The sequence below is a fragment of the Botryllus schlosseri genome, chromosome 13, assembly GCF_051294905.1.
Source record: "Botryllus schlosseri isolate E-star chromosome 13, Bs_hap1, whole genome shotgun sequence".
NCBI lineage: Eukaryota > Metazoa > Chordata > Ascidiacea > Stolidobranchia > Styelidae > Botryllus > Botryllus schlosseri.
Genome location: NC_137248.1, coordinates 17487653 through 17498916, shown reverse-complemented (window position 1 = coordinate 17498916; position 11264 = coordinate 17487653). Strand labels below are relative to the sequence as shown.

The following is an 11264-nucleotide window of genomic DNA, read 5'->3' as shown; positions in this document are numbered from 1 at the left end:
ACACTGTGTACTTGCGGTTAAGTCTTGCTGATAGCCCTAAAACATTTAGTCAGATAACGACGCGAAACCACTAGTATTCAAAGCTATTTGATAAAAGTGAATAACGTAAAAATACACATATCCAATATTTGAAGCAGGATGGGTGCTTACCGTCTCATGGGTACGGCAATGCAAATATGTAATATGTCATATGTAACCAATAAGATGCGTCGGTAGCATATTACTGCGAAAATGTTCACACTATTGGGATTTGGCCTATTGGTACTGGTACTTGATAATGCGACCTGGAACTGCTAGAAGTGAGGAAAATCAGTAGATTATAAATGCGAACCATTCAATATCATCAAACAGAGTTGCGGGTTTGAAAGACTTAACTGGAAACTGGGCAGTCAATAAATGACTTTGACTCGGACTAGACCAGGGGTTCTCAACCTGGGGGGCGCGAAACTTCTGAAGGGGGCGCGAAGAAGCGGTCACCTGAAAATATATTTCGCGCTTCGCGCTATTTACCTCCAATGCACGCATGTTTCTCTCTATATAGACCCAATTTCATATTTTTCATTCTCTCATAAACATTCATAACCTTCCATTACCACCAAACAATCTGTTGAGGTTGCTAGCATCCCAGTGGGATTTTGTAATATGACGATAAGGGGGGCGCGAAATTTTTCACCATCAAAAAGGGGGGCGTGTCTAAAAAAAGGTTGAGAACCACTGGACTAGACCCTCTGCTCGCTGACTTAGACTCGGACTTGAATCGGTGATGAATTGGAAATGACTCCACCTGACTCGTGTCAAAACTATAAAAGTGAGATTGACTTGTGACTTGGAGCGTTGTGACTTGGTCACAACCCTGCAACAGAGCCCACCGAACGAACAACCAAAGGTGTGTGTATCCAGCTACCTTGGATTGGTCCTATTTCCACCCGCTTTGAGATACAATTGATTTCTGCGGTCAGTAGGTGTTACGACACAGTGAAAACTAACGTGATTTTTACGACAACGCAACTGCTCCCTTCAGCACGTAAAGACGTGTTTTCTGCACTTCAACAAAGTGATGTAGTGTACGAATATAAGTGCCAATGTGATTGTGGCTACACGTCGAAGCGTTTGCAGGAACGCATACACCAGCATGTCCCTATATTTATCAGAAAACATGAATCACGCTCGGTGAAAAGCTCTTCCTTGACTCATCCGCTCAAGCTTGAAGCTGAGCGATCAAACGCCGTAAACTCTGCCATTGGCAAACATCTGTTGGATAATCCCGCTTGTGCGAAAAATTATCGTGACGACAGTGCGCGTCATCGGATGGGCCCGTTCACTCTTTCATCTCTGTGCTTGGAGTCGACCTTTATCAAAATACATCAGTCCAGGCTTTGTCAACAGTTGGAGTTGAGTGACGAGATAGCGCAGTGGTATAATCCGCGGCTGCAACACCAATGGGTGCGGGTTCGAGTCCGACCGAGGACGACTTCCGAATTTCGATACCTAAGTGTTTGAGGTTTACCTAGGCTCCTCCTCACCACCTCATCCGCGTCAGCAGTGTCTTACAAGAAGCCTAAAGGTGGGCCGTGCTGTAAGTCGGCAGTTACGGAAAATAAGAAGAATATCGGCCTGGTGTAAATGACCATAGTAGTCGACAAACACCATGAATACCCCAAAACAAACAAACAAACCGTACATTGAACGCTCTCTTATTTGAGATTTCATTCCATGTTGGTGACGTAATATTTTGTGATAGAAATGTTGGAGTTGATATACAATGTTCTTTCCAATTCTGTACTAGTTGCTGACGATTACCCCTGAGTGTCAGTCGAAAATATTCGGGTTCATTCCAATATGAATACTATTCAACGGTATATTGAATATCTTTACCTCCAATAAGTTCTTTAAAGGGACTTCAGTGCACTGTAGTTGGCATCAGAAAGGAATTGTCTTCTTGATAAGATACTTGACGACGTAATTTGAGGAACTTCGGAGCAAGAAGTTGTCTAACTATGGTCTGAAATTTCGGAAATATCCGGCACCAACCGAATCCTTGACCAACCGGTGGCCTACTTGTTGGACATTTGACTAAAAATCGTAAACTCTCCTCATTATTCTGATCTGTGATCATTTTCGGACAGTTTGTGCCGATAAAATTTTTGCAAAATTAAGTGCGGATGGTTCTTAAAAGGATTGAATTGCACTGGTTGAATCAAGATTAAAATCCATGATCAAAATTAATTCAAACAATATCTAGAACTTGAGAAAAATATACAATACTTACTAATATCAGCATCACGTATGACCTGGTCGATATCATTTCGTAATAGACGCGTCTCTAAAAAAATTCATTGACCAAGTAACTAGCAAGATGACAATATAGTTAATGTAAGATATAAGACTATATAAAATTTTGCAAACATAAAATGGTTCGCAAAAGGATTGAATTGCACTGGCCTATTAAAAATTAAAATCCAAGAACAATATTATTTCAAACAATATCTAGAACCTAAGAAAAATATACCATGCCTACCATAATCAGCATCGCGTTGGATTTGGCCAATATCATCTCGTAATAAACACGTCTCTAAATACAGGCAATCCGTGGACTGATTAACTAACAACTACTAGCTAGATGAAAATCGTTAATGTAAGATATGGTACAAGAAATAACCTTCTATACCACAGTACTAAAACCTCATTGCTACCTTATCACCGGAATACGAATGGTTGGAAGTAATTACTTGGAGATTCATTTGAATTACTTTATTATTAAATGATAACGCATACATTCACGAGAAAAAATATATGTGTCATGAATATACTAATAAAAGTAATATCCTAATATGAATGCGCTTAAAATTGAGAATAATTGTTTTGTAAATTTATATATAACCTATGGGTGGGGATGGTGCGAGCCTTGGTAATTCTGAGGTTCCCGCTCGAATGCGACTCTAGATAGAGTTAATTATCCGCAATCTAAATGAATTTTCCACACTATCACCTATACCTTTCACACTTTCTATATTGGATGCAGTGTTGGGATCAAGTCACTACCTTCGAGTCACGAGTCATTTCGAGTCATTGCACATTTTGACTCGAGTCAAGTCAAGTCAATCGATTTTCAAATATGACTCGAGTCAAGTCAAGTCACTCCATATTCGGAGCTGACTCGAGTCAAGTCGAGTCAAGTCAAGTCAAGTCACGTGTCAAGTCACATTTCAAGTCAAGTTGCCTTTTCAAAGATTATGTGAGGCATTATTAGGTCATTGCAGTTTGCTAGCTGTCTGAAATGCAGATTGAGTGGTCATTGATTCCGAAACGATGAACGAATATACAGTTAAATATTGCATGCAAGAAGGCGCTGTATCGCACACATATACGTAGAAGTTAAACTACGTAATTACGTAGCCTCCGTTTATATAGTTATCAGCCAAAATAGAGAATAGAGAAACGAACTGATAGATGCAATGCATTATCTATTTACAAATAGCCATGATACAATTCGAGCCTGCGCCAATGTTTGAGGACTATATAAACAATATTCGACTTCAATTTCAATAAAACAAGAGGTTTGGTTAAGGTAAGAACAGAGAACAGAAATATACATTTTGCCATTCCATTACTTTACTACTAGAGTTACGACAACGTAAGCTGTAAGCTTCGATCACTTCGTGCGCGGTCAATTTATTTCTAAGAGAACAATCGAGGCTCAGTGAAACGCACAGTCATTGAATGATTGGTCGCTCTCACGGGTTACGCAAGCATTTTGCGAACAATCTAAGCATATGCAAGATACAGTGATTTTACTTGATGACTTGAAATTGACTCGTGAATTTTGCTCCGAGTCACGAGTCAATCCACATTTCTGATACGCCGAGTCAAGTCAAGTCGAGTCATTTTAGCAAAGTTTGACTTGGTCAATATAATTTCGTAATAAACGAGTCTCTAAATACAGGTATTTCATTTACTAAGTAGCTATAGCAATGTGGCAATCGTTCAATACCATATAATATAAGATATATAGTTATCCACCCTCTTGACGTTCTTGATCAATTCAATACAAAAATAAATATTCGGCAAAGAGCCATATCTTATAGCGAAAAGAGTCGTATATGGCTCGAGAGCCATAGGCTCCCGACCACTGATAACAAATATTGGGACCAAATAATTTTCGGTCCAGTATATTAGTCGTGACATTCGTAGCCAAATTGATAAGATGCATTGCAACCATATCACCCTCCCCCATCAAAGAAACCTATCACAGTGCTACATATTGATACAAAATGGTCTCACTCATTACTTGCTTATGTAAATTTGCGCTTAAACTTACCATTATCATGTATGTCTCTATGCTGCTGGAATTTCTCTTCGATATCCGTGGATTATGAAACGCAACGATAGAATTCCTTTTACGATAATAATAAATCATTTCAAAATTAAGATTCCCATATATATGGATTTGGCTGCTAAAAAAATTCTTATTCATTGCTGCACTCACCAAGGTGTTAATGACTCGAGTCATTACTCGACTCAAGTCCAACTCGAGTCACGATTTCCAGATGACTCGACTTGACTCGAGTTATTTTCTCAGAATTCAGAAATGACTCGTCTCGAGCCAATCTGTGCATTGACTCGACTTGGACTCCAGTCATTGCGCATGACTCGAACCCAGTCATATGACTCGAGACTCAGACGGCCCAGACATGCAGACATTTCATTGTAATTCCGAACAATAGCAAAATAACCACATTATTGGGATTTAGTCTATTTGTACTGGTACTGGAAAATGCGACCAGAAACTGCTTAAAGTGAGGAAAATTGGTATATTATAGATTCGAACTATTCAATATCACCAAACGGAGTTATATAAAGTGGGTTTAACAAGACTTTGACTGAAGATTGAACATTCAACACAATGAATTGGACTCGGACTTGACTCGGTGGTGAATTGAAAGGGACTGGATTTGACTCGAGTCAAAACTGTAAAAGTGAGATTGACATTGTGGCTCGGAGCCTTGTGACTGGCACTCACCCCCATACCATGTTCCTCGAAAATTGAAGTGCAACGCGTAAATTGCTGCTAGTCCTGCTGTTATTACTATGAATAGTAAGCACGAAATCACGGTCGCTCTTCGCATGTACATCTCTCCGAATTGTCCAGACGCTTTTTGTGACAGTTGACCGCTATCTAAAATGATTTTTGTTGCATGAGTAACCAGCTGAGAAAGCAGTAGGTATTTGAATTTATTTTGAGTATCATCACCCTGAATGGTCACAGGGTCTTCTAGGCTCCTTCCACCCAACTCGTACACGTGATCGTTTGCGTACATCTTGAATTTCAATGCTATACCGGCGATTGTCAATCGGCAGTCTAGGTTTCAAATAACAATAAATAGCCCTGCATGAATAAAGATGGAAATCGAGCTATCACAATGGTGATTGGTTCCCATGAGTCATGATGTTCAACTCCATTATGAGAAAAGGATAATGCACTTGTTATCACATTGGTTGTCAAAAGGGGGAACTCCGCACTGAAATGAAATTTTATAATTTGAAGTGAGGAGTCCGGCTTTATAATTGTAACGCAAGGTATCAAAATTCTCATTTTAATGACAGAACTGTATGGTTTGAGACTAATTCTTGACTTTTAGCTGATTTGTAGCTAGAAGTATCTTTATATGCGATTTGAAATCTTCAATTTTCGTGCAAATCTCCCCTCATTTCGTAACACTTCGCCCACGACCTCAGGCTTGCTAAAGGTGCGACTTGCAAGGTGATTTTGTTGGGCCTGCGACAGCATTGAAAGTGTTCAGCTTTTGTCAAGTCAATATCTGCCCAATCGCGAAATAGTCAACCATAACTCATCAATTCAGCTCATAATCATCACAGACGAACTTCTTGATTTATTTTTGTCAGTATATGTTGGATAATCCTGCTTCTGCGAAAAATTACACCATGTAACAAAATTTTGCAAAAGTTTTAGTTGGCTAAAAAATTTTATGTGTTGTGTTTTAGTATTCCAAACTAATTAACAAAATATCTAAATTTTTTCTGCAGTGTCCCAAATTCTGAAGAAATATCAATTTCTTTAATTTTTGATTCTACTTATAATTGCTCCGTATTAATTACAATCATTCTTTATTGGACGTAAGAACACGCTAATGAAAAGGATAATATGAACAAATGTAGCTTATTGCTCATGCTGTCATGCATCAAGTAACAATCCAAACACTTTAAAAATCGTCAGAAGTGGTTTTGTTTGCATAAATTCCGTCTGTGAAATGAGAAACCTTCTCTTATATCATGAAACACAAATAATCCCCCATCACGTTGCAACTCCATCTTCCTTGGTATGTTCTGTCCATGTGAGACATGTCCTGGTGAAACCCCTCGCCACGTTCTTCACTTACATCATCCATATTGGGACTACAAAACGTACAAGTGAGAGTGCAGGTAGTGCATTTTCACTAAAAGGTTGTAGTCATTGCTTCGTTTATTTTCAAGAAAATTTTCAACAATTGCTCGGAATGCCTTCAATGCCCTTGTTTCTCTTGCCGTCATTTTACCTTCAAGTACTTCAGATTCGAGAATAAGTCGAACCTGCGGCCCAGTAAAAATTCCAGCCTTCTTTTCAACTTCTGACAAAAACAGAAACATGGCGGAAATACCAAAAAGCATTTCCATCTTTATCTATGACCTTCAGAAATTGCTTCACAAGAACAAGCTTTATGTGCAAAGGTGACATTAAAAAATATCTTAATCATGCTTTACATTCTGAGTACCAGGGACAAAAATGCTCTCTCTAGCCAATCTTTTCGAGAATAGTGTTCGGTGTCAGCACGGGAGTTCCATAATCAAAGAAAACAAGAATGTTTTGAATAACCTCCTCGCAATCCTTTCAAGAATTCGATCATTTTGAAATCTTCGCAGAGCTACCAACTGCATCTGGCATAATTGATACTCTGAGGAGAAATTTCACATTTTGTAGTCTTGTTTCATTTGGAGAGAATGGCCGTTTCATTTGGACAGGGAGAGAATGGCCGTTTCATTTGGACAGACTGGCCAACTGGTGTGAATGCATACCGGTTTCCATTATGAAGGAGGACACATTTCAAATTTCGTGAAGAACTGTCTATAAATAGACACCACTGGCTTGAGTCATGAGTGATTCTTATTTCTTCAAAAAGGCTATCAACAATAATGCAGAAGCAAAGAGAACTAGCCACGGGAAAATACCTTGAAAATCTTTCATGTCTTGGTCTCGGCACAAAGAACATCAACATGATGAATCTAACAAGTTCCATTGTTTCAACTTTGAAGTCAGAAGTTCCACGTTCGATATAGTGAGTCCCATGTCTCTAACTAAATCATCTAGCTCAGTGGTTATTAACCTTGGATTTTGAAGGCGGCGGAAACGCTCAGGGGGCGAAATGGGGGCGCTGGGTTCAGGGGGCGGTATGGGGGACGCTGAAGATAAATGGCTGCGCAGTAGATGGTGCAGTAGGGGGATATATCATTAATGAGTTTTCAGTGAAATTTAACATTCCATAAAACATGTCAAATCTAGAAATGTTTGGTCGCGCTTCACGACGATGTTTGCTACATATGTTTTCATAAATATAGGGGCTTATTATAATCCACGATAAATTAATTGCGCGTAATTTTAGATCGCCAATTCCCCATAAAAACACTGCCGTCACGCTTGTTGGGGATATTTCAAACAAAGTGTTTCGAACTAGCAGCGCACGGCGTGTGGAAATCTCAGAAGAAGGCAATGTTTATCACTTTTAGAGTGAGAGTCCCTCGTACATCAAATATGTTTTGAAGCTTTGTCGACAAAATGATTAACTAAATATACTTGTATTTGACAACTGCAATATTAAATCGTCGGAATATTTCTTCCATCGTATCACAAAGTATGATACTATTTAGTGTTGTGGTCCACAACCTCCCGTGGACGTTAAATGATATGAGATGCTATGCTTTGTTTGGAATACCTTCATGTTAAAATTAATAACTGAGCGCAGCACTAAATTCAATAGAAGCAGATATCTCCATCACATTCACTGTTGATTACTTGTCACACAAAGCACTAAAATAAAACCCAATACAAATAATTTCTCGTATTACCAGTCGCAGATGTGAATGCGGTTTGTGTACATCTGGTTCTAACCACGTCGTGTGAGCCCGTGCCCGATGGTGGTTATAACAACCTTGATTTGACCGTGAATATACCACATACAATTATTATATCGTTTATTAGTCGAGTGGTCCTTGGGTGCGATTGAAGCGCGAAATATTTCCAATAGTAAAGTCTTAACCCGTGAAGACCGACCGTACTTTGTTAAGATACCAAGACCGTAACTGCCGCACCCCAAACCCCCTAATTGGGGGGACCTAGCTCGAAGGTGACCCAAAATTATTTGAATGAATGTACATAAATTATACATCCTTTTTTGTCAATCTATGCAACTTTTTTTCAATTTTTTTTTTCACTGTAGGAGCGATTTCACGTTGCTAAATAATTGATTATTTCGTACCCTTCCCCAAGAAAAAATACGCATGATTTAAAGAAAATAGAAATGGGCATTTCGGGATCGGCCATTACCACGCCACGATGCACGAAGACATATGAAGTTTGGACCAATATGGGACTCCGAAAAGTGTGCCAAAAAGATCGTCAGCGAGAAAACCTTAACCGAAAAGCATTGCCCTTTTGTTCACCATAAACCTCGATATAAATATGTCTAATTGTCCAATGTCCATAGGTGCTTAAATGGCCCGAGTCGAATTATCCCGTCGTGGCATCAGCCTCACAAGACAAATAACATCCCTCGAAGAAAAATTATTTGCCAGTAAAAAAATACCAATAGGCCACATGAACTTTACTGACCGTCGAAATCTCGCGATGGGGGGTCTTGGGGGCCGAGATCAACGTTTTGGGGGGTGTCGAAGTGCTGATACGGCCCTGTCTCTCACCAATTGTTTTTAATAGAGTCCTTAAAATATGGGGTGGGGGGCGCTAGAGCACGGCAATTTTTGGAAGGGGGCGCTGGAGCAAAAACGTTAAGAACCACTGATCTAGCTCTTGTTGGTTTGGAAAGTGCGGTTCTGCATTTATGTATGTATTAGAGATGTTGAAGTTGTCATCGAAGTCATTAACAGTATCTTCGAACCCAGCTGAATATTCTGGCGGTTTTTAGCAAGGTGGTGTGGGCAGAGGCAACTCACTGCTATGCAGAGCAGGGGCTATAGAACGAAGGTTCTCAGCCGCCGGTCCGCGGACCGGTGCCGGTCCTCGACGACTTTTCTGTCAGTCCGCCAGGTATAATAAAATTTTATACCTTAATTTTAAGATGCAAGATGTTGAAGCAGGGGCTCCTAAACTTTTCTGGCTTGTGTCACACTCGATAAATCATAAAACACTCTCGACACACTTCAGAGAAAGTTTCTCCTTGAAAAGAATACGTAGTGATGCCATGGCCATGTGATTATTTATGCGAACATATGACTGAACAACGAGTGAAACGAGGCCTCTCATTGTTGACCGACATACCTGCATTTCGTCGCTATTTCGTCTCTATCGCGCACAGCATTCAATTCCAGTCAAAACAAAGAAAGCTATGTAACCTATGCTCATTGCTCAGTCATGGAGATGCACATGACAATAAAATTCTGATTGCTTTTGCACCCGTGGTTCCATTTTTGTGGAAACAGCGTTTCGTAAATCAATGAGCTGTTCTTCCACAGAAAGATTGCTTGATTCAATGCTTCCAAATGGACTAAATACCGAACTAAAGTTGTGAACAACAAATTTCAAAAAGTAATACTGAATTGAAATGTGAAGTTCAGGCGTTGTGCTCACGTTTTGCTGCGAAATTTGTAGTTTATGAGTTGATTCATTGGGAGCGTAAAACGAATGAAAGACTTTCTTCGACACAGCAGCCTAATTATGACGTTTGCAAATACCCAACTCGTCCTCAATACCGTGATTATGAACCATTGACAAGGTCACATATGCTTATATGTAACATATGAAGCAGCAGTTGGAGTATCGATAACTAACCTACTAGATAACTAACCTCCGTAGGTTGGTTAGTTAGAGCGCTTTGAAGTAGTAGTAGTTTTTTTTTCTGCCAAAATTACAAAAAGAGATTGGGAATCACTGGGTTGAAGGTTTGGGAATCACTGTGTTGAAGGCTTGTCCATTGATAAACTGAATATGTCCTCAAATTTTAAGCTGATTCAGAACTTCGTGAGGTAAGATTATGCCTAAAAGTTCAAGCTGTCATCGGTGACGACATGCGAGTGACAAGTACGGGCTAACTTTCTGAACCGCACAGCTTGCATGATCATTCGTTTTCGATTCAGTAATATTGTGGTTGTCAAGGTATCGCTGCAGGTAGGTGTTTTCGTGCAGAGCATTGAGCTTGATTGTGCTTGATCCTACTCCAAAACGCTTCTTCTCAGGATATTGTCGAAGAGAAGAATATTATTCGAGTTGGCGTGGGCGGTTAAGCCACGGCCTTCCGCGCGAAAGTATGGTTGCTTGGGCAAGGCAATTTTGCCTCGACTCAGCCGACACTACCGTAAAATCACATGAATAACAACAGGAACATATTTATTTGTGAACAAAACCCTCAAAATGTTACTCTCCAGTATCATACTTGCAGAAAACGGCTGAATACTTTTCATTTTGGTTTGATTTCAATTGTTTAAGCTCAACCGGTCCGCCAAAAATCTTTTGAAATTTTACCGGTCTGCGAAGCGAAAAAGGTTGAGAACCAGTGCTATAGAAGACGGTATGGATGGATAAGTAATTCACGTCGATTTGTAGTTTCTTATTAAACCTTAATACGTCGACCATGCAGAATTAACAGTCATCTATATGGTTTTGCGGTTCCCTCCAGATTCTTGGAATAGCGAATAGCATTGTATCTTGGTCTCCTCCAAGCCAGCCTTCTAAATTCGATCAACATGTACCGCAAATCACACGAGGTGAACAGTTTTTATCTTGGTCACCGATTTTCATGCCAAAGTAAAAGCTCTTCAGCATAACAAAACCTTGCTTCTATATTCAATTTGTAGCTCACTTGTTTTGAACTGATTTAAAATCCACAGACATGGTAAAAACGATCAGCAGACTGCTTACATTTGTGTGATAATGGCATTACTCAATTGATGAGAACAACGCGTATAGAATTTGGGATTTCTTGCTGTAACGTGAACTAACTAACTAACAGACTGAGAAAGTCATTATTACTGAACAACCAACT

The 11264-nt window shown here is 39.6% G+C and overlaps 1 protein-coding gene and 1 pseudogene across 2 annotated transcripts; both read right to left on the bottom strand.

Moving 5' to 3' along the window:
• Window positions 1-352: 352 nt before the first annotated feature.
• Window positions 353-5485, bottom strand: LOC145453596 (uncharacterized). 2 transcript variants are annotated; one of them, XM_080331563.1, is made up of 3 exons: window positions 5252-5485; window positions 5021-5176; window positions 353-2323 (listed from the first exon to the last, which is right to left on the bottom strand). In XM_080331563.1, the coding sequence occupies exons 1-3, from the start codon at window positions 5316-5318 to the stop codon at window positions 2223-2225; spliced, it is 324 nt and encodes a 107-aa protein (XP_080187689.1). In that variant the 5' UTR covers window positions 5319-5485; the 3' UTR covers window positions 353-2222. The 2 variants fall into 2 exon arrangements, 1 of the variants encoding a protein (XP_080187689.1); XR_013919837.1 differs by lacking the exons at window positions 353-2323; window positions 5252-5485 and adding an exon at window positions 2897-3933 and having other exon boundaries at window positions 5021-5242.
• A 1498-nt stretch (window positions 5486-6983) lies between these two features.
• Window positions 6984-11020, bottom strand: LOC145454192 (uncharacterized; annotated as a pseudogene).
• Between the last annotated feature and the right edge of the window lie 244 nt (window positions 11021-11264).